The sequence below is a fragment of the Myxocyprinus asiaticus genome, chromosome 15 (assembly GCF_019703515.2).
Source record: "Myxocyprinus asiaticus isolate MX2 ecotype Aquarium Trade chromosome 15, UBuf_Myxa_2, whole genome shotgun sequence".
NCBI classification, from domain to species: Eukaryota; Metazoa; Chordata; class Actinopteri; order Cypriniformes; family Catostomidae; genus Myxocyprinus; species Myxocyprinus asiaticus.
This window is the reverse complement of record NC_059358.1, coordinates 25,576,438-25,604,057: the sequence shown is the minus strand read 5'-3', so window position 1 is coordinate 25,604,057 and position 27,620 is coordinate 25,576,438. Positions and strand designations below refer to the sequence as shown.

Here is a 27,620-nt window from a genome sequence, read left to right as displayed (position 1 = left end):
TTTATGCTACACTGTTAGACCTTACAGTGGTTTTTCTATAGTAACATACTTGCAACACTGCTGCCAGCTAGTTACTGTAAAAAGCTGATAACAGTAAGCTATTGCAATTGTTGTGTACAGTAATTTACTGACTACTGTAATTAGTAGCTGAGGTATATTACTGTAAAATATAAATTGTAGAGTAAATAACTGTAAATATTGCATAATTATTATTTCTTTATTTTTTATTATTATTATATACAATTTATCATTAATAGTAAAGAAAACATATTAGTTTGTTTTATTATTATTTTTGTATTATTGGAGCATGACAAGAATAGGGGAACTGTATCATGACATACAGTAATTCTATGTAGTAAAACATTAAAGGGATAGTCTGCACAAAATGAATTTACTCATCCTCATGCCATCCCTCATGTTTATGACTTTCTTTCTTCTGCAGAACACAAATATTTTTGGAACAATATCTCAGCTCTGGAGGTCAAAACAATGCAAGTGAATGATGACTAGAAGTTTGAATCTCCAAAATGCACATAAAGGAAGCAGAAAAGTAATCCAGACAACTCCAGGGATTTAATCCATGTCTTCAGAACTGATATGATAGGTGTGGGTGAGAAACAGTTCAATATTTAAGTCATTTTTTTTCCATAAATTTCCACCTTTGACCAGCCCAAACTAGTAGGTGACGATATGCACGAAGAATGCAATCGCCAAATGCTCCGAGATCAAATGGAGTATTTATTTATAAATACCGGGATTTATAAATGAAAATAATAATAATAATAATAATAATAATAATAATTAATAATTAAGAATAATGTGGAAGTGAAAGTGGAGATTTATAGTAAAACTGACTTAAATATTGAACTGTTTCTCACAAGGGTGAGTAAATGATGAGAGATTTTGGGTGAACTATCCCTTTAAGTAAAATACTTATACAACTAATACAGCAATTAAAAAGGTAACAAGGATAAAAATGTATACAGATTGAAGGAGAAGTCATTGTCAGTCAGAGCAGGGCCACAAGGATCAAGAGAACACTGAAAGAAAATAATATATGATCAGTGTAATGGTAAATTCATGAAGTCATCACATCCAATACTTCCCAAAATCTCCTTTAACTTCGTGGCCGTTTACACAAGACGACGAGTTCTTGTGCCCAAAACAGAAAGATGGAGCGCAACGCAACAGTGAATGTGTGGGTCTCAAACGTTGAACCGCTTTCAACTGATGCACCGTCTTAAAAACGCAACACTCACGACGCGAGAGAAAAAAACAGATAGACGTGACGCAACGAATAAAGACATACCAACACCTAAAAATAACGCAGATGGAAGGCAAGAACACGTCCTCTGACCCATAGACGAAGTAAACTTGATAATTTCAATAACATTCGAGTTTTTCTTTCTCTATAAATATTTTTCTTGAATAACCGTCTAATTACTGCTTGTACTTAATTGTATATTTTCCACTCGAATTCAGTGGGACTCTGATCAAATGCAGCTTTCCCTCAGACAGCGTTGCGGGGTGTCAGGGGTTGAGGGGCGTTGCTAGGGTTGGAAAAGATAAGGGGGTTAGCCCCCTGAGAACAAGCCCTTAAAGTCCTGATATCTCTCCGTCTTGTCTGTTTCTTTCATTTTGTTGTATGTCTAGTTGATCTCTCTCCATCTCTTTGTGTTTGTGTGTCTACTGGTCACACCAGTATTTTTCTTCTCTGTCTCTCTTATTTTTTAGGTGGAAGAATCAGCGTGTGTCTCCTTGATTTGAGTATAGCAAATCTGTCGATTACTCTTCCAGGTTAAATTGTGTTAACAGATTTATTGTCAATTGATAAGACGGGAAGGTTGTGAAGTCCTTCCTGACCCATGGTTCGCCTCAACCATGTGTGCAGGCCTCTCAGGGCACTAAATTATCGTTCACATGTGCAGCTGCTGACAGGCAGTGTTAGTGCAACCTGGAAAAGTTTTTTGAGAGAGGGAAACATAGCCTATATATATATATATATATATATATATATATATATATATATATATATATATATATATATATATATATATATACACACACAACAGTAATACAACAGTAGTAATCAGTACTGTATATCTATATTCCAAACAACGACCCACCAGGAAGGTCAGACTATATTCTGGCTAACAGAAATGTTAAAAAGGTTTTTTTTCTCACCTCAACTTCCATATTCTACTCTATTTCCTGGTGCTTTACAAACAAGCACAGCCATCCAAGTTCGTTAAAATTGGCGAAATGTTCTTGTATCCACCTGGGTCACCGCTTCTTCCATGGTTTTGACAAACTTGTCTCTCAGATTTTTCTATACCTTTCCATTTTTCCATATCTTTCCCCACCGTGGCTGCAATTTCTTTCCAGGAATTCTGTGCCATCTGGCTGTCTCTATGGCCTCTATGGCAGTATGTACAAACATACCTGTTTGGCCAGAATCACCTCAAAGTCATTCATTTTCAGATGCGGAGTCATGCACACAGTTACAAAAAAATGGCATGTGCACCGGCACGCGAAATAAGGTCTAGCGCACTCAGTGCGCGCAACCGCCCACTCGCGCTATTGCGGACGCGTCGAGTATAAACCAGGCTTTAGGTAAGTGGTAAACGTAATCTACCAAAGCCTGCTTTTCATCACGGACAGATGGACTGCTAGTACGGGCGAAGAAAATAAAAATAAATAAAACCTATTGTATTTGTGAAGTGAAACGTGTTTGAATCTTCAAAAAGATCAGGGGCTTTTGACAATACATTGGGGGCTTAAGCCCCCGAAGACCCCCCCTTGCAACGCCACTGGTTGTACCTGAGGTAAAGTTTGTTTCCCACTGTCGGGGGTGGAGGGAGGCAGAGAGAGAGAGGCAAAGCCAAGAAGATTACAATTATCGTAACAAATATACAGTTTTATCTTATTACCAATACCAAATGTTAGAATTTCTAATATAATTGAGGCAAGTTTCATCGTTTAACTTACCTGCAGTACTTCTACAGTAATTTGCTGTATTTAGTTACAGTTTGTTACTGTATTAATTTGATAAAAAGTAATTTATTGCTATTAATGAGTGAAGTCACCAAAATGACCCATGATGCAGTGCATATTACAGTTAAATACTGTATTATTATATTATAATAATCTACTGGTCATTTTACAGTTATTTACCCTATAAACTACAGTAAGGGTTAACAGTGTAGGGAAGAAGGAAGAAGAGCGGAGGGGGCAGGTAGTTTTACTAATTACATTTTCTCTTTCGTTTTTTCATAGCCTATTTCTTGGTTTTGTGATGTGTGTCCAATGAGAGGAGCAAAGAGGAGGGACCGGGGCGGAGAGACAGAGCAAAAAGAGAAGTTGAGAGGGAGAGAAAGAGAGAGAATGAGAGACGTGCTGTCAGAGTAAGATCTGGAGGATATGCATACATTTCTAGACATAATATCTGGACACTGTTAATTTTCACCTGTACTCATATCCAGGTGCCTAATTTAAATCGTTTTCGTTCAAAGGGGGCCAATAATGGCTTTCGAAATTATAAAAGCACCGAGTGGATTTATTCCCTAAAATATTAAACAGCGGAGAAAATCTGAATTTCTTTCCGAAATCTCTTTCCCGCTTTTATTTAGACAACTGTTCACTCGTTAAACGCAATAGTCGCTTTCGTCCGTTGGGGTCTTATATTTATTTCGAAAATAACGTGTTGCAGACAGAAAGAGGGATCCGTTGACTTCTGTTAACCTTCAATCTGGAATCACAGGCTGTCTGCAACGAAGCGAATAAGAAATGATGGCATGATTGTGACAACATGAAAAAGAAAAAGTGTCGAGGAATATTTTTCCACCGCTTTTGAAATCACCATATGAACGTGGAGAAGGACTGACAGAAGAGAGGTAAGTGACAGAGAGTAAGAGGAGTCTGGAAAGATAAGAGGTTGTAGGGAAATAAATAAAAATATAATTGAGTGACTATTAAATTATTCTGAATGCACTATTATAAAATGGGTGCCCTCAGTTCTTTTCATGCACATTTGAATGAAATAGAAATTTGACACATTTGAATCAATAAAATGCCTACAACAGTACAGTGCATTGATGGTAATATGTTGAGTCTTGCATTTGTCACAGGTCAGTCCAGAGGCCATGATTTGACCATTGCATAAGTTTTTCAGTAATAAAGAGGCTCCTGGTTGCATTTGTGTGACAGATATTGCTGGAAGGAGAGAGATGAGAGGAGGGAAGTCAGAGACAAAAGGTGATTGAGCTAGAGAGAGAGATAGTGTATGTGTGTGTTTAGAGACAAAAGTAGACTGTGGATGGGTTCAGAGGTACATCAGTTTTCCTCCTTTTCACTTACAATGACCTTTCCTGTAAACTTTAACTCTCAAGCATAAATCCGTGTCACCCAGCTCTTTCATTTTATTCCCCAATTATTAAAAAGGGAGTCCCCATCCTACATCCAGTCTCCTCTAGCATCTGCAAAATGTATTCAGTTATAAATAAAACCATCCTTCTGTCTCTCTCTGTTCCTTTCTCATTTGCTTCTCTCTGTCCGTCTCTCCCTCTAACTTAACTCCAGAGTTGAGGAGCAGAGCACAAACAAACCTGCTGGAGCCTGGTTGCCATGGATCCCCCTCCCTCTCTGAGTCTGGCCCTTCTCAGTGCGAGCGAAGATGAAGAGCAGCGTCTGCCCCTCCCTCTTAGTGGTATCTCACATGCCTCCCTTGCTGGCAACTACCCTGGAACCAACCACTCTAATCACACAGGAGGCAACAGCAGCCTGGAGCGTCTCAATGGCACTCCTTCACCCACTACGCCCAACCTTCCCCCAGCATCGCTGCCCAAGTTACCCATGTCCACAACTCCCCAGCTGTCCATGCCAATCCCCAATGCGCTCCACCCCACCAGCACGCCACTGTCCTCCTGCCTCGGTAGCCAACACAGCCTGAGCGGAGAGGCCTCGCCCGTCTACAATGCACTGTTCTACTCCTCTCATTCACCTTCCACAGAGAGAGAACGAGAACGGGAGAGAGGATGTAAGCACAGGCAGGCCAGTCCCCTGGTACACAGGAGGGACAGTAACCCCTTTACAGAGATCGCCATGAGCTCGTGCAAATACAGTGGTGGAGTGATGAAGCCACTCAGCCGCCTCAGCGCCTCCCGCAGGAACCTCATTGAGTCTGACAGCAGCAGCGACACCAAAGAGGGTGGGCAGAGTGCAGGCCAGAGTGCCGCACCCTCCTCTCAGCATAGCCAATCACAATCCCAGAACCCGCCAGAGATCGTTATATCCTCTAAAGAGGATCCGCCTTACATACACGCTTATGAACTTGATGCATCTGCCAATCAAATGTCCATCTACCACCAGAACCACGCCCTCTCTGAGAGTAGGGGCATGTTGGGGATAGGTGGCATCACAGGGGGTGGGACTAATAGAAGGAGGGGCGGTGCTGTGGGAGGGGTGGGGAGGACTGCTTCCAAAGCTCCTAAACATAAGAATCAGAACATCGGCTACAAACTAGGCCACAGGAGGGCGCTGTTTGAAAAGAGGAAGAGACTTAGTGACTATGCGCTCATATTCGGCATGTTTGGCATTGTTGTCATGGTGATTGAGACCGAGCTGTCCTGGGGTGTCTACAATAAGGTGAGACGTTTACTGGACTTTGTGTTCTAGGGACTTGAATGTCTTTATTAGATCAATAGAGCGCAACAGTGTCGCCCACTTTTTCAGCTGTCTTGGTTCTGGAAGTATTTTTCACATTCATTTTTTCCATAGGGTTTTCATAAAAGAGTTCTAGGACAGCAGCCAGCTCAGAAATGAATCAGAACATTACAAACTTTGATTTGAGGCAAAAAAAAAAAAAAAAAAAAAAATTTTAAATGTGAAAATCGGAAGAAAAAAGACAAAGGTACAAGTAGTTAACGTCTGTCAACCACAATACCATGAAGCACTGCGAATTACATAATCAAATAAAAAAAATGATGGCAACATATAAAACTATTTATTTAAAGTAGTTTAGTAAAAGTGTAGAATCAAAATATTTAAATTCTATTGCAAAATATTCAGACATATGCAAATATATAGTTTGAGAGTGTAGGGAGATCTACTCGATTGCATCATTTACAGTGCGTCATTGGAGTGGGCGGTCGCTGCTGAGCTGTTTTTGTGCAATTTGTTAGCTGTGTTAAAATAAAGCAGACTGATAGCTTCAGCAGAAGCATATACCTGTTAAATTGATTAACAGCCTCAGTGCTCACAATAGGTCTGTCTTTAACTGTTTTTAAGTTATTGTAAAAACACTTTTATACTGTACACAATGTATGGAAGTCTGTAATATAAAGTAACGATTTTCGATCATGTTTATAAACCAAAAGTAAATTAAAAAAAATCTTGGACACTTAAAGGGATATTTTTCACAAAAATGAAAATTCTGTCATCCATTACTTATCTTCATGTCATTCCAAAGTTATTTGACTTTCAATGAGATGTTAGACTGAATGTAAGCCTCTGTCACTATTTACTTTCATTGCATATTTTTCCATACATTGAAAGTGAATGATGACTGAGGTTGTCATTCTGCGCTCTTTTGTGTTTCACAGAAGGAAAGTCATACAGGTTTGGAACAACATGAAGGTGAGTAACTGTTGACTCAGTTTTCATTTTTCGCCTGAACTATCCCTATGAAAACAGAGACCCTTTAAACTAGAATATTTGTGATCATTTTAAAGAAGTTTATACATTTTTAAAAAATCTATTTCAGTCGTAACTTCTCTGAGCATCTAAAGATCTTGTAATTGGCATCACAGGAACCCATTGCAGGAAGTTGTGTTATTTGGGTAATGCCAGACCATATTGTGTTACATAAGCAAAGCCAGTAAAAGTGCTTTGAAAATCAACTCTCAAAACAAACAAAGTCCATGGATAAGTGCTATGGAATTTGTCACCTTTTATTTGCAACAGAAGACAGTAATGATGCATGTGTGTCTGTGCGTGAGCATGCATGTTTTAAGTAGTTTCTGTCTATCTTAGTAGACATACACATGTGCAGTAGGCATTCAAGGTTAGTATTCTGCTGCTGTCAATAGCACCACAGCTTGTGAAGAGATGTACTGACAGGACATATCAGATGTCTGTAGGACAGCTGACCAGGAGATCTTAATACATAAATGCATGCATAAAAGAGAAAAGAAAGAGAGATTTTGTTAGATGTGGGTAGAGATCAGTAATTGTTGTGTGAATAGGACATCTCTGGATGTGGTAAAGTTCACTTACCTGGAACAGTAGTCCCACAACTAAAGGACTTATAACTTTTTGTGCAGAAGAATAAATGCAAGTGCTTTAACAAAAATATGAGCTCACATATTTGTTTTTAAAACCTCTAGAATTGCCCCATAGATTTCCATTGTTTGTTCTTTACAATAAGTGTGGTAAACACTTCAAAATGATCTGTTGTAATTGACAGCATGGCACCAATTCTGACAAAAGATCTTAAAGCTCACAAAAAGGAAAATTCTGTCACCAGTTACTCACTCCCATATTGTTCTTAACCAATATGACCTTCTTTCTTTCGTGGAAAACATGATGTTAGGCAGAATATTAGCCTCAGTCATCATTCACCTTTATTGCATCTCTTTTCCATTTACAATTATAGTGAACGGTGACTGAATACATTTCGTCATCAGCAGTTGCCCAGATTTTCTCAACCCGCGGAAGGGGTCATTGTCTGTGCGCATCATCGAGACGTGCGCCAACCATTGACTCTAATAAAAGAGTATCAAAAATCAGTTGTAGTGGGCATAGGTCAGGACAGGAAAACTAAGTATTCCTGGGCCTTGTGGCTAACATTTACCTAACATTCCCTATAGTGTTTCACAAAAAAAAATAAAAAAAAATAAAAATGGGTTTTGATTGGAACAACATGAGAGTAAGTCAGGGCTGGACAGGGACTAAAAATTGGTCCTGGAAAAAAACAACCCATCTAGCCCACGAGTCCCCCTTGACCGTTTCGCCGGGCAGAAATGGGGGTGGGGGATTAACCCCTTGATCGACCGGCCCACTGAGAATAGGGCTACCAATGGCCAGTCCATCCATGGGGTGAGTAAATGATTAGATAAATTTTTTTGAATTTTTTTTTTTGGGGGGTCCTCGTGGTGGCATAGTGACTCGGGTGGCGGAGGATGAATCTCAGTTGCCCCCACGTCTGAGACCGTCAATCCGCACATCTTATCACGTGGCTTGTTGAGCGCATTACCGCAGAGACCTAGCGCGTGTGGAGGCTTCACGCTATTCTCCGCGGCATCTATGCACAACTCACCAAGCGCCCCACCGAGAGCGAGAACCACATTATAGCGACCACGAGGAGGTTAACCCAACGTGACTCTACCCACCCTAGCAACCGGGCCAATTGGTTGCTTAGGAAGCCTGACTGGAGTTACTCAGTACACCCTGGATTTGAACTTGCGACTCCATGTGTGGTAGTCAGTGCTTTTTTCTTGCTGAGCTACCCAGGCCCCTTCAACCCGTAACATTGATTTAATTTTGAAAAGTTGTGTAGTTTAAATAGCATCATGTGAGTGTTTTAATTTTTAATTTTCCTAAAAGCATTGATTTATACATGTTAGGTTAATCTAAAATTATTTATTTACGACAAACTTGAGTTTTTCTCTGCGTAAGGTTCAAACTCATGATCTTCAGAAGGGGAGGTGAGAACACGCAACCCCACAGCATGCTCTTGAGCCAAAAATCAAGTGTTGCTTGATGTATCTTGCACTCCAGCCTACATACTGAACTTCAACTAGTGAAATTTTTTATAATGCCAAAATCAGTGTGTGTAGAAGTTCAGTAAATGACTGATTCCTGTGCTATTACTTTAAAAGTTGCTGGAGGATTGAATGTAGGCTAACTGGCACAGCATGTCAAGGTGAAATATTTTCCAGCCTAATAGCTGCAGCCACAGATTGAAGATGCTCTGAATGTGTGTGTGTGTGTGAGTGATAAAGCAACAGAGTTGAGCTCATTGTCAACAAAGTTTGGTGTCAGTTGCATCATTTTTGTTAGGCAGTGACTTGGTGACATAATGCCTAATGTGTGAATGTGTGTCTCTGTGAGCAAGTGGGTTTGTGTTAGCATTATGAGATGTTTTCTTATATCTGGCATCTGTCTCAGCATGTATTCTGGAAAGCACTTTGTGCATATGCTCGTTGCCATTGTTCTACAGGTGATTATGATATAGCAGACATATAGTAATCTTGTTCTGTGTCAGTGTCTCTTATTCGCTACTTTACTCTCTCTTAGCTGTCTGTCTTCTCTTTCTGTCCCCCCTTCTTTTCCTCTTATGCTTTATATCTCTTTTCTCTCTGTCTCACCCACTCATTTTTCTCTTCCTTTTACACTCTCATACTTTTTTCCCCTCTTATTTCTCTTCATCGCTCACTCTCTGAATATTCTCTGATGATTATTCTTGGTCTGGATCTCTTTCTTCCTCATACTCTATCCTTAGCGCGCTCTCTCTTATTTTCTCTTTCTCTTTCTCTTTCTCTCTCTCTCTCTCTCTCTCTCTCTCTCTCAATTCAATTCAAATTAGCTTTATTGGAATGATCTTATACAATGTACAATGTTGCCAAAACATTGAGTAATAAACATATTACAAACATGAATTTTATTTTATATACAATAAATAAATAATAATGAGAATAATATAAAATACAAACAAATGACAAAGTAAAATTCAGAGAGCAATGAGAAAGGGAAGAAAAAAGGAAATTAAAACAGTATCAATAGAGCTCTAATAAGATGAGGGGTCAGCCTCTTTCCCTTATATGATAACAGGTGAACACATACTGTGCTGCCAGCTGAATACATTACTTTCTGTCCCATAAGATATGAGAGTTTGTCTAAATCAATAATTATGTCCTGGAATTCAGGTAGAATATGAGCTATTTGTGTAAAGTAAGTGTTTCTAATTGTCTCATATTTACTGCAGTAAGTGAGGAAGTGCAGCTCATCCTCCATGGCTCCTTCAGTGCAGTGTGAACACAGTCTGTCTTCTCTAGGCCTCCAGCTCTGCCTGTGTCAGCCCATCTCTATGGACAGACTGTGCTCACTCAGACGATACTTTGACAGTATCTTTCTTTATTGATAGTCTTTAATATTGAGCAAATATGGTGCCAATTTATAATCAGTCTTGATTCTGTGGAAGCAGCTTAATTTATGTACTTTTGTGTCTTTGTGCTGCCAATCATGAATATATTCTTCCTGGGTTGTTCTTTCTTTCTGTTTCAGTTTTGCCAGTCTGAACTGGATGGATGAATTTAGTTGATATTTTTCCACTATATAGTGCAGAGGGTCACTCTCTGTGTGTCCTGCTCTGTGTGCCTGAAGGCACAGTGTTTGTAGTTATCTGGAGGTGTGTCTGACAAATTAAACCAGAACTTGGCTGCTCTCTTCTGGATTTCAGTGAGGAGAGGGAACCGGCCCAGTTCTGCACTACAACCCAGATCTGGAGCATTTCTGTGAATTCCCAGGATGTTTTTGCAGAATTCGAGGTTGAAAACTCCAACAGGGCTTTTATCCCAGGATTCATAATTTAATTTATATTTGGGGCCCCAGATTTCACAGCCATGAATTTAAATAATGATTTTCTTATACTTTAATATATTCTACGGGCTTTGTCAGTCAGATCTTTTAATGGCAAATCCAACTGTCATGAAGCAGAAATTGTAAGACCCAAATAATTATAGCAGTCAGCATGATGAAGGATTGTTTCCCCATTTGTACAAATATATTTATTGTTCATAATGCAATTTTTTTTCTTCTGAAAAATCATGACTTTGGATTTTTTATTTTTTTTATTTATCTCCATGTTTATTGGTAAGGCCCAATCACTGCTATATTCTTCTAAAATCGAAAGGCTTTCATGTAGTCCCTCTTCATTAGGTGACAGCAGCAGGAGGTCGTCAGCATATTTGATTTCTCTGCCATCTAAGATCAGTCCAGGGTAGGGGCCTGGGTAGCTTAGCAGGTAAAGACACCTTGCAAGTTCGAATCCAGGGCGTGCTGAGTAACTCCAGTCAGGCTTCCTAAGCAACCAATTGGCCCAGTTGCTAGGGTGGGTAGAGTCATGTTGGTTTAACCTCCTCGTGGTCACTATAATGTGGTTCTCGCTCTCGGTTGGGCACATGGTGAGTTGTGCATGGATGCTGCGGAGTATAATGTGAAGCCTCCACACATGCTAGGCCTCCGCAGTAATGTGCTCAACAAGCCACGTGATAAAATGCGTGGATTGATGGTCTCAGACGTGGAGGCAACTGAGATTTGTCCTCCGCCACCCAGATTGAAGCAAGTCACTACGCCACCACAAGGACCTAGAGCGCATTGGGAATTAGGCATGCCAAATTGGGGAGAAAAAAAAAAGATAAGTCCAGGGCAAGGTGACTTTTGAAGAGTTGTGGCCTATTCATTTATATAAATATTAAATAGAGTTGGGCTAAGGCTGCAGCCTTGACGAACTCCCTTGGTCTGATTGAAATAATTGGTTCTTTTGTCATTAATCTTAACACAGCATTTATTGTCTTTGTACATGTATTTTATGATATCATATGTCTTTCCTCCTATTCCACTCTGGATGAGTTTAAGGAAGAGTCCGTTATGCCAAACAGAATCGAAGGCCTTTTTAAAGTCAATGAAGCAGCCAAATATTTTGCCTTGTTTTGTTTGTTGAATATATTTCTGTATAAGTGAGTGGAGTGTGTATATACAGTTGTGCTCAAAAGTTTGCATACCCTTGCAGAAATTGTGACATTTTGGCATTGATTTTGAAAATATCAAAGAGGAAAATATCAAAGTTCTTTTCAGCTCCCCATGGCTCAGTATCTAGCCTGCTCAGTGCATCCACGTGAGAGCTAACAAACTCATTGACTATTTATACACAGACACTAATTGCAATTTAAAAAGCCACAGGTGTGGGAAATTAACCTTTAATTGACATTTAAACCTGTGTGTGTCACCTTGTGTGTCTGTAACAAAGCCAAACATTCAAAGGTATGTAAACTTTTGATCAGGGCCATTTGGGTGATTTCTGTTACCATTATGATTTAAAAAGGAGCCAGACAACTATGTGATAATAAATGGCTTCATATGATCACTATCCTAAATAAAAGACAGTTTTTTTGCATGATCAGTCATATTTTCAAAATCAATGCCAAAATGTCACAATTTCTGCCAGGGTATGCAAACTTCTGAGCACTACTGTAAGATTAGTTGTTCTCTGTTTGGGCATGAATCCAATTTGACATTTATTTAGTGTATTGTGTTCTTGAATGAAATTCACTAATCTGTTATTTATAATGCAACAGAATAGTTTCCCAAGGTTGTTGCTTACTGTAATGCCCCTGAAGTTATAGAGTTTTGGGTTACAGATGGGAATGAAATGGACTTTTTTGGATTTATCTAAATTGTTCCAAAAATCCCATAAGGAATTTTTATTGACAGCCTCCTCAATCTTGTTGAGCTTTGCTGTCATATTTTCAGCTCTTTTCATTCTTAGTAGTGACTTGTACATTTTAAGGGTTTGATGATATGTGGTTTGTGTGTGCTGGTTTGCAGGGTCTCTTTGTTTTTTCATTTGATAATGATCATAATTCCTTTCTTGAAGTTTGACAATCTTTGTCAAACCAAACGGCTTTAACAATTTCTTTTTTACTTCTGTAAATTTTTATTTTCCTCAGAGCTTTGCTGGCCACTGTAGAATTTTTTTTAGTTAACTGTTCTGTTGCCAAATTGATACTTTTCTTGTCTAGTCCAAATTTGGTGTAGAAAAATTTGTCATTTTATGAACATGAATGCTGTGGACCATAGCTTCATACTGTGCAGAACTGTCATTTTTCCATATAAATTTGTTAGGGAGGGAAGACAGTTTAATTTTCTGATCAGAAGATGGCAGATTTGTTGACTTGTTTAGACTAATGACTATGTGACTCTGATCTGAGAAAGGAAGTTGTGGCTTCACCATGAAGTAGTTGATCTTATTGTGGTCTATATCTGTTATAGCGTAGTCCACTGTGCTGCTGCCTCGAGGTGAGCAGTAAGTAAATCGACCCAGAGAGTCTCCCCTTGTCCTGCCATTAACTATATATAAACCCAGGCTTTTGCAGAGCTGCAGGACGTGATTTCATAGCTCTGACATGCTTTAGTAAAGATTTGATTCTGCTGTATACTGTATGTGTACTTCTAATATATACAGTATATCAGCTGAACTAATGTAGTCTGGTTCCTTTCCAGTCCTTGCATTCAGATCCCCCATTAACAGTACAAAGCCTAGAGACTGAAACTGAATGATCTCTGACTGTAGTGTAGGTAAGGTGTCCTCATTATAATAGAGGGACTTGTATAGGGGAAACACACTGCACATAGGTAAGTGTTTAAGTTTCATCCATTTATGTGTTTTCCCTTTTTTTACAGGCTGAATGTAGTGGTAAAGATGCTCTTTAATTCAAACTATAATTCCTCCTGAATCTCTTCCATTTTTAACATGAGCGTTTTTGATTGAAATTATAAATAACTCTCTGTAGTTTGAAGGAGTATAGGTTTGAGACTCTAAACGACTCCATGTCTCAAGTAATATAATTATATCCAAACTATATACAATATTTAAAAATGTTGTAGCATGTTATTTTAAAGGAAGACATTGAGAAATTTTCTATATACCAGAAAGAATAATATATGATTTTGCGACCCAATATTATTTTGAAATATAGTGAATCAATTAAAATGCAATACAAAATAATAATAATAATAATAATAATAATAATAATAATAAAGGAATAAAGAATTTGCTTGACTAAACTCACATTGTAGGTAATTAAGCTAATAGATTGTCACATATAATTTTCAGCATGTTTTTTATCTGGCTGAGGTCACTGGTGTCTGAACTACTTCTACCAGCCACAACAGTGGCGTAGCTGTCTGACTGTCTGCTGGGATGCTGTGTGACCCTCTCCTCGCTGATGTGACGTGTTCTCTGGGAGCTCCTCAGAGCCACTTCCTTGATGGATTTTGCAAATAGTCTCATGCCGTCTCGATGAATGTGCAGGCGGTCATATAGATGTTCATGGGTAATGTGCTGATGGTTTGCAATGTGCACATTTGACATTGGTGCCCAAACACTAGCTATCTCTATATTAACTGCATTAATGATTTTATGTGGGATGTCTCTGCGAGGGAGAAGGGTAGAGGTGATGACCTTAGCACTGGGCTAGATCCTGGAAGCTGTTTTTACCATGTCAGTCAGAGATTTAGTGACATCCACCCTTTTGGTGTTGAGGTCGTTTGTCCCAGAGTGCAGTATGACGTGAGAGGGCGCGCCCAATACACCCTCTCTCAGCAGCTTCAGAGTGGATCCGGTGGTGGAACACCAGAATTTCCTTGCGTGGCTTGGCAAGACAGGGCGTGGAGCATAGGATCAGGGCAACATCTGTGGAAGGTGGAGCCATGAGAGACTCGAGGGGCGGAGCCTTGAGAGACTTGAGGGGCGGAGCCAGGGAACTTGGTACCCGGAGAGTAGCCGACAACTCGAAGGGCCAGGTTGGAGCCGGAGGCAGGGAGGACCAAGGTAGCACTGGAGGCTCGGAGGAGCAAGGTGGAGCTGGAGGATCGAAAGACTGAGGTGGAGCCGGTGGGACTGAAGACCAAGGTGGAGCCGTAGGGATGGAGGTCCCCGGTGGAGCTGAAGGATCGGAGAGATGAGGTGTAGCCAGAGGATCGGAGAGCCAAGGCGGAGCCAGGTGACGACAAACCAAGGAGGAGCTGGAGGGACGAGGGATCCCGGTAAAGCCGACAGGCTGAAGGACCGCAGTGAAGCCGAGGGAACGTAGAGCCGAGGTGATGTTGAGGGATCGACAGGCCAAGTCAGAGTCCAGGGCTCGGAGGGTCTAGGCATGGTCGGAGGGTCGAAAGTTCCCCTTGCCTGATCAGGAGAACTAAGGGTGGGCACAAGGGCGGGAACCAATTCCAGCTCAAATAGCCCAATGAAAGATGGCTCTGGGACGAACGAGGCCTGCAACGCTGGTTCGTTGGCCAGAGATGAGCCTGAGACCTTGCATGGAGCAGACTGAAGCTTGGCTGTGACGTGGCATGGAGCAGACTCAGGTGTGGTTGTGACATGGCATGGAGCAGGCTCAGGCATGGCTGTGACATGGCATGGAGCAGGCTCAGGCGTGGCTGTGACATGGCATGGAGCAGGCTCAGGCGTGGCTGTGACATGGCATGGAGCAGGCTGAGGTGTTGCTGTGACATGGCATGGAGCAGGCTGAGGCATTGCTGTGACATGGCATGGGGCAGACTCAGGATCCGGGGCAAAAGATGGCGCTAGCTCAGTGACCATGACGAGGAACTCTGGCTTGGCGGCCATGACGTGGAACTCTGGCTCAGCGGCCATGATGTGGAACTCTGGCTCGGCATCCACCTCCCCCACAGTGAACGTAGAACCAATAATATGCAGAGCAAGGTCGATATACTGAGCCAGGCTGTGGGTACCCTGACCGCCTGGCATCAGAGAAGAGATGGGCTCATTCAGTCCAAATCAGAAACAGTCCTTGAGGGCCACCTCATTAAAATCCACCCTGCAGGCCAGAGCGCAGAATTCCTCCACATAATCCTCCAGGGACGACTCCCCTGGCGTAGACGGAGATGCTGAACTGCTGGGTTCATCTTGTGTCAGTCAGGTATTATGTAACGATGGCTGGCAGTAATAATGACAGACAGACGAAGAAGATGATGATGTGTGATGAACACATGAAAGTGCATTTTTATTCCAAAACGTGAAATCCAAAATCCCTAACTACAAACGTGAACAAAAAACATGAACTTGACTTTAACTTGACTTGACATAAACTTGAATTGACTTGACATAAACTTGACTTGACTTGACACAATACCTGACAATGGACAATGGCAAACATGAGGCTTAAATACATGGACAAGGGTAACAAGACAAACAAGTTAACCACTGAAAAGACAGAACTGATAACAGTTCTGAGTGGTGGTGGTGTAGTGGACTAAAGCACTGAACTGGTAAGCAGAAAGTTGTTGGTTCGATCCCCACAGCCACCACCATTGTGTCCTTGAGCAAGGCACTTAACTCCAGGTTGTCCCTGTAATAAGGGCACTGTAAGTCGCTTTGGAGAAAAGCGTCTGCCAAATGCATAAATGTAAATAACAAGATAACTAGACAACACACCAATGAAAACAAGACACATGAACATGGAGGGAAACATGAAATCACATGATCAGGGGACCACATGACATGAAACAGGAACTAGATTTTCAAAATAAAAGACATGAAAAACATGAACCAACAGAATAAACATGACAAAAACACAGTTTCACAATGAATAAGACACCCTATGCCTTTGGGCATCATACAATATGCCGCAGCTAACTAGTAATACCAATTGACATTTTAAAAACACGTCCACGCACGAAAGCCAGAACTTGAAACAACACTTAATGCTCAAGCAAGCTAATTTTAACTGCAGCATGACTGTTTTGTGAAATGAACGTCTCCCGAACAGACATTCAAAAATCATTATTTTTCATATGAATCTACCAAGGAGGTCTATAATACCTGGAAAAATCTGTCTAATAATATTTGCGATTAAATGTTGCTTGTAATAAATTTTGTTTCTTCAGAGTACACGGTTATGCTGCATTCCTTTCAAGTTGGATGTGGGATATTCCTACTTGATATCTCCGACCAGAAATGCATCCCATTCCCCGATATTCGGAACTGCAACGCTCCCGTTAGCTTGGCAGGGGTTTGACTCTCATTAGAGATGTCTCCTAGCAACCCAACTGATAAACAATGCTGCAGCGCTAGCATTTGTGCTTCAGGTGTACGATTATCAAAAGAGATTATAATGTTTTATACACCTGTTTCTGCAGGCATTTGTTAAACAAGCTTTAATATCATGTAATGTGGAAACTACCTCATTTATAGATATTACTTAATAAAGTGAATGATTATCACTTACTCTGTATATCTCCCTGAGTGTCAACATGTTTGTGTGACATCATTCACCTGCATCTCGGCGAAATCAGAGTTGAGAATTTCTGCACAAGCCTACAAGTTGTAATTCTGACTTCAAGGTGAATTCCATTGCACTTTTCCTAGTAGGAAGTTGAGTTGAATGGAACACAGCATTACTTTTCAAAACCTGATCCGACACTGAATGCTCAAGCAGCCTAATTTACACTTTGAAAACTCCTGATGTTGCTATAACAATGCAAAAAGCACTTAACAATTTACTTGAAGTGAAAATCAGCCCTCCTTTCCTGTTTAATTAAGCAATCACACAGTCATGCAGAACATCTCATGTTTTAAAAAATCCATAAGGATTTCTTTCTCAGTGGTGATGAGGCAGTGATGACAGCCGACTCCTCAGCAAGATCTCGCGCTTTTTGCTTTCAAATTACGTACATCACTTAAAGCGTGATTGCGTCACTCAAGGCCAGCTAGAAGGCCTCGACCGGGACATATCCTAAAGATCACACCCACCAAGAACAAATAAATCAATCTGATTGGCTGATGAATCTGACAGTCTGACTTTAGTTGCTCATTCATTTGCTCAGTTGAGGGATTCTGAAGAAATTCTGAAGGCCTGAGGGGTTGGAGCTCAGACTCACGCTCTGCTTCCGGCATGAGATTTGTGAAACAGTTGTCACACTTTGTTTGTAAGCATCAAGGAATAAATTCTGACTGGATAAACTTTTTGTTTTTCTCTATTTGTTTGTAGATTAATTAAGAGTGGAAAGCGATTAAAAATGCATAGGCAAAAAGGTGATTGAGAATGAAAGGATGAAAAATATTTATTTATTTGGCATGTTAGGCCAGCAGTGAAGGCTTTACTGGCCCTGAGAAATCGCCACTGGGTGGAGGTGCTGTGAGTTTGTGTGCTGACACAGTGCTGATGTTGTGCTGTGTTTGTGAAGTTTGCAGTGTTCTTGTGTAGCTGGTTTCTCATCTCCCCCAGCTGTCTCTTTAGCTCCTTTCTGTGCTGGTCTCTTCTCAACACCTCCTCTTTCACACTCCTCAACTCCTGCCGCAGTTCTTGGTTGGTCTCCTCCAGCTGTATGACAGCAGAGCAGAGCTGCTGAAGTAGTTGCATACTGGGGTGGCTGGCCTGGCTTTGGAGTTGGCAGAGGCTGCTGGTAGTTTCCTCTTTAAACAGGAAGTAATCCTGCTCCTGCTCAGCGATGCTGTCTCTCAGGGTCTTAATCTTGGGAGAGACAGGATTGTCAGTGTGTTTCATGTTAGAGGCATGCTCGAGCAGGGGCCGGTGCTGGTGGATGATGTAGCACTGGGCACACTTCCTGCACTACTCTTCAGCTGAGGATCTGACTTTAGCTTCTGAACCTCCATCTTAAACATGTCTGAAATTCTTCTGAAATTCATTAAGGCTGGACTCTGGCCCCTGGACCATGACTGTACCATTGTGATAAAGGTTCACAGTCAGCTTTGTCTCTTTTTCGCCTTCCATATTGAGTTGTCTGCCTTTGCCGATGCCCCCTTTTCTGCTACAGGTCATGGCAGAGCAGAGGGTGGTGTGCCAGGCTGATGGGTTTTCAGGTTACAGGTTACAGCGGACTCTATTGTCTTCTGCTCTACTGTGGTCAGAGAGAAGCACCTCTGGGTTCTCTCTTAAGACCATCTCTTTTGTCATCTTCTTTTCTTTACTAGATTTAACTTCTGCTGGATAAAATATCTCCAGCTCCTCATCATTTTTGAAAAATGCTTCAGTATTAGGTTTTCCCGTGATGTCAACAACAGTTTTAACTGCCATTGAATCTTAGCTTAGCTAGCAGTTAGCTTGATGTGTTGGTTATATTTGATATTTTTAGGATGGTCTTAGACTTTTTAGAGGTCTTACCTTAATAATCGTATGCCTCTAGTGTTCTTAATGTAGTATCCAATTATTTAAACAATGTTTGAGTCATAAAAACATATAATCTCTCGCAAAAAATTGATGTTATATCAGGAGCTCATCTCTGTTGCTGCCAGTTGCCAACGGAACTCTCTCTCTCTGTTATTATAGTGGGCGGTGAACGAGGGAGTGTTATTGGAGAGGGGGAGAAAAGCGAGTGAGTGTTAGAAGAGATGAAATGAAAGGCTGTAATAAAATCTCTTTATTTGAGATGGAAAACGGGTGAGTGAGTCAAGTTTGCACACGAATAATGTCCATGCTGATTGTATACCATTATGGCCATTACAAAACAGCACAATAGAAGCCTGTTAGTGCAGCATCGCCCCTCAGAGCAATTAAAGGTCTTTTCTCTTGGTGCATTACTGCTCAGGGTCCAGAGATTTAGGAGATACTGATTCTCTTCTGGATTCTCCACTTAATCAAAACGATTAATCGATAATCGATTAATCATTTTTAAAGGAATAGTTCACCCAAAAATGAAAATTTGATGAGAATTTACTCACCCTCAGGCCATCCAAGATGTATCGGAGTTTCTTTCTTCATCAAAACAGAATTTAAGACTTTTAGGATTTCATTTCAGGCCTCCTCTTCTAAACAATGCAAATGAATGTACTCCAATTTTTGACGGTCCAAAATGCATATTTAGGGTGCATCAAAATTGTCCACACGACTCCAGTCTACAAATAAAGTTCTTCTGAATGTAAACGATTGATTATTTTGAGAAACAAAACAATACTTATATACTTTTAACTACAAATGTTTGCTTCCGTACATCTCTGTGACGTGCGCTCATGAGATGGATGACGTAAGCTTGTTGGTAAGGTCACACATCACGCGGAGGAGGAGGCAGTAAGCGCATCATTGTTTACAAGAGAAACTTGCACAGAGCACAGACCAAGCACCATTCACAAACCAAAACAATTTAAAAACAATATAAAATAAAATAAAAAATAATTTCCAAATAATAATAATAAAAAAAAAACAATGTAAACAATGACGCACTTCCTGACTCCTCCACGTGACGCGTGCCAGCAGACTTTGATAAGGCTGTCTATCCACCTTATTTTGCAACGTGGAAGTAAACAGCGGCTGCATTTCCAGCGAATGTGAGAAAGTTCCGCTGGCATTGACCGCAGTGTAAATAACTAGAAGGTTATAATACCAGAGTTAATGATATGGGCTTATAAACTATCACACAACCACAGGATGTACAGCAGAATTATGTGCCAATATCGGATAATTTTCTTACATCAGCATTTATAGTAAAAGAGTAAGTAAATAATTAACTTGTTGCTGTGTGTTGTTGTATTGAAGAGATGGTAATAAAATCTGTTTCTTACCGACATTGTGACGATGCAGTCTTTCTTGTCTCCATGTAAACCTCTGTTCATACAGTTGAAGTCAGAAGTATACATACACTTAGGTTGAAGTCATTACAACTAAGTTTTTTAAACACTCCACAGATTTAATATTAGCAAACTATAGTTTTGGCAAGTCGTTTAGGACATCTACTTTGTGCATAACACAAGTAATTTTTCCAGCAATTGTTTAAAGACAGATTGTTTCACTTTTAATTGACTGTATCACAATTCCAGTGGGTCAGAAGTTTATATACACTAAGTTAACTGTGCCTTTAAGCAGCTTGGAAAATTCCAGAAATGATGTCAAGCCTTTAGGCAATTAGCCAATTAACTTCTGGTAGGATGTGTACTGAATTGGAGGTGTACCTGTGGATGTATTTTAAGGCCTACCTTCAAACTCAGTGCCTCTTTGTTTGATATCATGGGAAAATCAAAAGAAATCAGCCAAGACCTCAGAAAAAAATGTCCATCCTTAGGAGCAATTTCCAAATGCCTGAAAGTACCACATTTATCTGTACAAACATTAGTACGCAATTATAAACACCATGGGACCACGCAGTCATCATACCGCTCAGGAAGGAGATGCATTCTGTTTCCTAGAGATTAACGTAGTTTGGTACGAAAAGTGCAAATCAATCCCGGAACAACAGCAAAGGAACTTGTGAAGATGTTGGAGGAAACAGGTAGACAAGTATCTATATCCACAGTAAAATAAGTCCTATATCGACATAACCTGAAAGGATGCTCAGCAAGGAAGAAGCCACTGCTCCAAAAACTGCCATAAAAAGCCAGACTACAGTTTGCAAGTGCAAATGAGGACAGAGATCTTACTTTTTGGAGAAATGTCCTCTGGTATTATGAAACAACAATGTAACTGTTTGGCCATAATGACCATCGTTATGTTTGGAGAAAAAAGGGTGAGACTTGCAAGCCGAAGAATACCATCCCAACCGTGAAGCAGGGGGGTTGGCAGCATCATGTTGTGGGGGGGGGGGGGGTGTTTTGCTGCAGGAGGGACTGGTGTACTTCACAAAATAGATGGCATCATTAGGAAGGAAAATTATGTGGATATATTGAAGCAACTTCTCAGGACATCAGCCAGGAAGTTAAAACTTGGTCACAAATGGGTCTTCCAAATGGACAATGACCCCAAGCATACCTCCAAAGTTGTGGCAAAATGGCTAAAGGTCAACAAAGTCAAAGTATTGGAGTGGCCATCACAAAGCCCTGACCTCAATCTGATAGAACATTTGTGGGCAGAACTGAAAAAGCGTGTGTGAGCAAGTTACACCAGTACTGTCTGGAGGAATGGGCCAAAATTCCAGCAACTTATTGTCAGAAGCTTGTGGAAGGCTACCAAATACATTTGACCCAAGTGAAACAATTTAAAGGCAATGCTACCAAATACTAACAACATGTATGTAAACTTCTGACCCACTGGGAATGTGATGAAAGAAATAAAAGCTGAAATAATTAATTCTCTCTACTATTATTCTAACATTTCACATTCTTAAAATAAAGTAGTGATCCTAACTGACCTAAGAAAGGTAATGTTTTCTACGATTAAATGTCAGGACTTGTGAAAAACTGAGTTTAAATGTATTTGGCTTAGGGCTGCCCCCGACTAAAGATTGTCCTAGTCAACTAGTAGGCATTAATTTAAGCCATTTATGATATTAATTTAATTACTTCAATAGATATATTTTGGGGGGCATCAGAAAATGGTTTGAGATCCAGGGCTGAGAAAGCATGTTATAAGTAACATTGCTAACACTGTTCTACATTACAGAGAAATACTAAACCATAATAATGAGCCTTTAAAATATCAATTTTACAAGCGTACGCACAAAGCGAGCCGCAGTCACACCGGCAAAAGCGGTAATGATTCTGAATGTGTCAGAAAAACCAGCAAGGAGACTGTCTGAACATTTTGTTAATTTATAGAGAGAAATGCACATTAGGGTTGTGCCAACAGACTCGAGTGATCGCCAATAGCTGATGCCTTTGAAGATGTCAAGATGATATGCTAGGGAGGGTAGAGTCACATGGGGTAACCTCCTTGTGGTCACAGCAATGTGGTTTGCTCTCGGTGGGGCACGTGGTGAGTTGTGCGTGGATGCCATGGAGAATAGCGTGAAGCCTCCACACGTGCTAAGTCTCCATGGTAACGCGCTCAACAAGCCATGTGATAAGATGCACGGATTGACGGTCTCAGATGCAGAGGCAACTGAGATTCATCCTCTGCCACCCGGATTGAGGCAAGTCACTACGCCACCACGAGGACTTAGAGCGCATTGGGAATTGGGGAGAAAAAGGGGAGAAAAAATATATATATTTCTATTCTGGTGTCACCATTGCCCTCTGCTAGGCTGATTTTTTGTCCCACTCTATCCCTGATGGATAAGTTTACTCTTTAACAAACAGTGCTTTTTAAGTTTATAAGGAAATAACTATTCAGGCTTTGTTCAAAGTTTTGTGAGAGAATAGAATCGTTTAGTACAGTAAAACAAACCAAATCCTTATAGCCTTTATCATTACTGTTTCTTAAAAAATAACATTTTAATAAAATACAGGAAATGTAGTTATTTATCCGATTACTCAATTAATCGAAAAACTTATCAAAAGATTAATCGATTATCAAAATAAATGTTAGGCGCAGCCCTATTTTGCACATCATCATCAAGCTGCTACTGATGGCTTCACTGCACTGCTTGAGCTGTGTGTGCCTGACAGCTGCTTTTGAAAGGATGAAACCAGCAGGAAACTCTCAATGAGGCTTCTTTATGTTAAAAATTGTTTCCTAACCCATCTTTTCTTTGGAGATGTCAGCCGTGTGTGTGTGTGTGTGTGTGTTCTTCAAGCAAACAAGCAGAAGAGTGCTATCTATGTTTAGACATTTGAAGTCGAAGATGTAAGTGTGCTATCCTGCGGACAAAATAACCAGCCTAAAATGCTGGATTGCTGGTATTAACTGGCTTAAGCCGGTCTAGCTGGTCTCCCAGCCTGTCTAAGCTGGTGTTAAGCTGGTCCAGCTGTTTTCCTAGGATGTAAGCTGGTGTTTAGCCTGTCACCCAGTAGATCTTCAGGCCTGACATGCTGAAAAATGAAAAATCCCTCTTAAACCACCAAAACAGGCCAGCCTACCAAGCTTGACCAGACTGAAAGACTAGCTTACTTTAGACTGGTTTAAGCTGATTTTCTCAGCAGGGTGGGCTGTATTGAATATGTATACATATACATTTTGTACATGACTTTTGCATTCTGTTAAATGAAGTGGATGCGTGTAGGTGTTTGTGAGTGAGTGAGTGAGTGAGTGTGTGTGTGTGTGTGTGTGTGTGTGTGCCTTACAGGCTCAGCTGCTGTTTTTCAGGAGATCTCTGGTTCATTCACACTCAGTACACATCCTTCCTTCTTAAAATAGACAGGTAAAAGAAACACGAGAGAGAGAGAGAGAGAGAGAGATAAGACGGAGTACAGGGTGAAATAGGAGCCATTGTGTGTAACTAGCATTTGTGTTACTTTGTTTTTGTGTTTGTTTAAATATTTGCTCTCTCATGCTGTCTGTTTGTTTGGCATCTGAACATTACCTGAACTATAAGATATTTAAGAAATATCACATAGGCAAGAGTGCTGTTGAACTGAATGTCATGAATATGTTCTGTTGCACGTACTGCTACTTAGTACAATAGCAAGATTGCGAGTGTGAAATTGCTTTTACATAACAGGTCTATAAACAAGAAGTTAATATCGAGTAACTTACATTTTAGACACAATATGGGCAGTTTTTATTTTTTTTGCTCCCCTAATGAAAATAATTCCAAACAAAGTGAAAGCAGGATCATCCGTTGCGTGTCGTAGAGCAGCAAACAAACTGACAGCCTGTCTAGAATGCTGCAAACACAGATAAGCAGAGTAATGCTGTTATTTATCGTTGTATATTGAATCCCAAAAGACTTCAGTTGAATGCAAACCCAGAATATGTATTTATTTAAATATGTTATATATTTGTATATGTTATATAATGTATATATATCAATTTCTGCTAAGGGACAGAGACAGTAGGCCCACAGTCTCAGCTTTCTGTTCTTGGCTGACAGAAGTGCAACCCAACGTAGTCTTCTGCTTTAGCCCATCCGCCTCAAGGTTCGACGTGTTGTGCATTCTGAGATGCTATTCTGCTCACTACAATTATACAGAGAGGTTATCTGAGTTACCGTAGTCTTTTTGTCAGCTCGAACTAGCCTGCCCATTTTCCATTGACCTCTCTCATCAACAAGTTGTTTCCATTCGCAGAACTGCTGCTCACAGGATGTTTTTTTTTTTTCCATACAATTCTCTATACACTCGTGAGACTGTTGTTGTGAAAATTCCAGGAGATCAGCAGTTACAGAAATACTCAAATCAGCCCATCTGGCACCAACATGCCACGGTCCAAATCACTGAGATCAAATTTTTCCCCCATTCTGATGGTTGATGTGAACATTAACTGAAGCTCCTGACCCGTATCTGCATGATTTTATGCACGGCACTGCTGCCACACGTTTGGCTGATTAGATAATCACACGGATGATTGTTGGTGCCAGACTGGCTGGTTTTAGTATTTCTGTAACTGCTGATCTCCTGGGATTTTCATGCACAACAGTCTCTAGTATTTACTCCGAAAACAAAAACAAAAAACATCCAGTGAGCAGCAGTTCTGCGGATGAAAATGCCTTGTTGATGAGAGGTTTACAGAGAATGGCCAGACTGGTTCGAATTGACAAAGTCTACGCTAACTCAAATAACTGCTCTGTACAATTGTGGTGAGAAGAATTACATCTCAGAATGCTATCCTGAGATGTGGGTTGGTGCTGTTTTGGTGACCTACACAATATTAGGCAATTGGTTTTAATGTTGTAGTTGATCGGTGTATATATATATATATATACACTGGTGGCCAAAAGTTTGGAATAATGTACAGATGTTGCTATTTCGGAAGGAAATTGGTACTATAATTCACCAAAGTGGCATTCAGCTGATCACAAAGTATGGTCAGGATATTACTGATGTAAAAAACAGCACCATAACTACTTGAAAAAAGTAATTTTTGATAAACTCTGGACAGGCCCCATTTTCTGCAGCCATCACTCCCAACACCTTATCCTTGAGTAATCAAGCAAAATTGCTCATTTGGTACTAGAAAATCACTTGCCATTATATCAAACACAGTTGAAAGCTATTTGGTTTGTTAAATTAAGTTTAAAGGTGCAATATGTAACAATTTTCATGTAATTTTCAACTTTTTTTGGCCAATGTGTGAACGGCTTAAAAAATGAGCCCTTCCCGGACTTCCTAGGTTGCCTATTAAAGCCTGTAGACTGATTTCCATGCGAAGGGAGCGGGTCGCTTTTGCCAGGAAGTTTATGCACGCTCCCGAGAGCCTTGCCTCAGTGCTTCTCTTCCGCTATTCAACAGCGTCCACAAACTGCAACACTAGGTAACGTTATCTTAGAGATGGAATCCAGCAAACGTCCGGCTCCCAGCACAACACCGACACCTACACAAACTCAGAGTAAGCCAAAAAAAAAAAAAAAAACATTTAACTACTGAATCCCATCTGGCTAAGCGGGAACATGATCATGGTCGAGCGAAAACTAGAGTGAACATTGGCAGGGCATTTGATTCCTGGAGGGACCTTTGTTCGGTTTTGGGGATCAATACCGACCCTGAATTGACGTTCTTCTTATTGGACAGGTAAGCATACATAACTGCAAAGCATGTGAAATATAGTGCCATAAGGATTGATCTGTGTAATTTTAGCTAAACTACAATAACACATGAAATGAATGCTAGACAATGTTCAAGATAATGCAAAATGACACATTCATTAGTGTAACATAACTTGGTTATACAGAAAATATATACATTCTATTATTATAAAACAATAGCACATCGATATATCAAAATGACAGTTGTGATGGAATCACATCAATACTGAATTGTGTAAACATATTTATAATGTACAGTCTATTTTACAAACAGCTACTGTCATTATCCACCAAATTTAGTTAACAGCTATTGATAAAGCTGGCTAGCTATCTAACACCGGTATAGGCTATCATATAAATGCAGTCAATGTATCATGCAAAGAAAAGTGATTACTTCAAACTACAGTCTCGCATAGCCAGACCTGTATCCACACTTTGTTTTAGCCCTGTTCCAGCACTGGAGAGTCAAATATAATATGCAGTCTCAAAGTTTGTAGTAAAACAATCATAACTGTGTAATTTTAATAATGCTACCTCATCTGTCAGCATGATGCCGGTGAATCACGTTGTCTCTTTGTACATTACGTCATTGTTTTGGTTGATGCTCGCATCCATATGGAGTGTGTGCATAAGCACGAGCAACAGGCAGCTGGCTTCGGTTCACTTAATGGCCACAGGTGTCATTAATAACAAGGGTTTCTGAATCTTACATACTGCACCTTTAACATTGTCTTTGTGTTTGTTTTTGATTTGCCACAGTATGCAATAGACTGGCATGTCTTCTAAGGTCAATATTAGGTCAAAAATGGCAAAAAAGAAACTGTTTTCTCTAGAAACTCATCAGTCAATCATTGTTTTGAGGAATGAAAGCTATACAGAAATTGCCAAAAAACTGGGGGGCCTGGGTAGCTCAGTGGTAAAAGACACTGGCTACCACCCCTGGCATTCACTAGTTCGCTAGTTCGAATCCAAGGGCGTGTTGAGTGACTCCAGCCAGGTCTCCTAAGCAACCAACTAGGCCCAGTTGCTAGGGAGGGTAGAGTCACATGGGTTAACCTCCTCGTGGTCACTATAATGTGGTTCGTTCTCGGTGGGGCGTGTGGTGAGTTGAGTGTGGATGCCGTGGTGGATGGCATGAAGCCTCCACATGCGCTATGTCTCCGTGGCAATGCGCTCAACAAACTATGTAATAAGATGCACGAGTTGACAGTCTCAGACGTGGAGGCAACTGAGATTTGTCCTCTGCCACCCGGATCACTCCGCCAGGCGAATCACTTCACGACCAGGACTTAAAAAGCACATTTGCCAAAAAAAAAACAAATTTGCCAAAAAACTGAAGATATCATACAAAGGTGTACACTACAGTCTTCAAAGACAAAGGACAACTGGCTCTAACAAGAACAGAAAGAGATGTGGAAGGCCAGATGTACAACTGAACAAGAGGATAAGTACATCAGAGTCTTTAGTTTGAGAAATAAATGCCCCACATGACCTCAGCTGACAGCTTCATTGAAGTACATTACTCGCACTGTTAT

General features: G+C 40.5%; 1 protein-coding gene across 2 annotated transcripts in view; it reads left to right on the top strand.

The window, feature by feature from the left end:
• The first annotated feature begins 3,404 nt into the window (after window positions 1–3,404).
• LOC127453280 (small conductance calcium-activated potassium channel protein 3-like) overlaps window positions 3,405–27,620 on the top strand; it is a 116,031-nt gene continuing 91,815 nt past the window's right edge. Inside the window, exons 1-2 of one of the 2 annotated variants that reach the window (XM_051719527.1) lie at window positions 3,405–3,893; window positions 4,579–5,643. In XM_051719527.1, the coding sequence (XP_051575487.1) occupies window positions 4,624–5,643 (1,020 nt within the window). In that variant the 5' untranslated portion in view covers window positions 3,405–3,893; window positions 4,579–4,623. Of the gene's footprint in view, window positions 3,894–4,578; window positions 5,644–27,620 lie in introns of those variants that run through there. The other variant, XM_051719528.1, reaches the window with a different exon arrangement.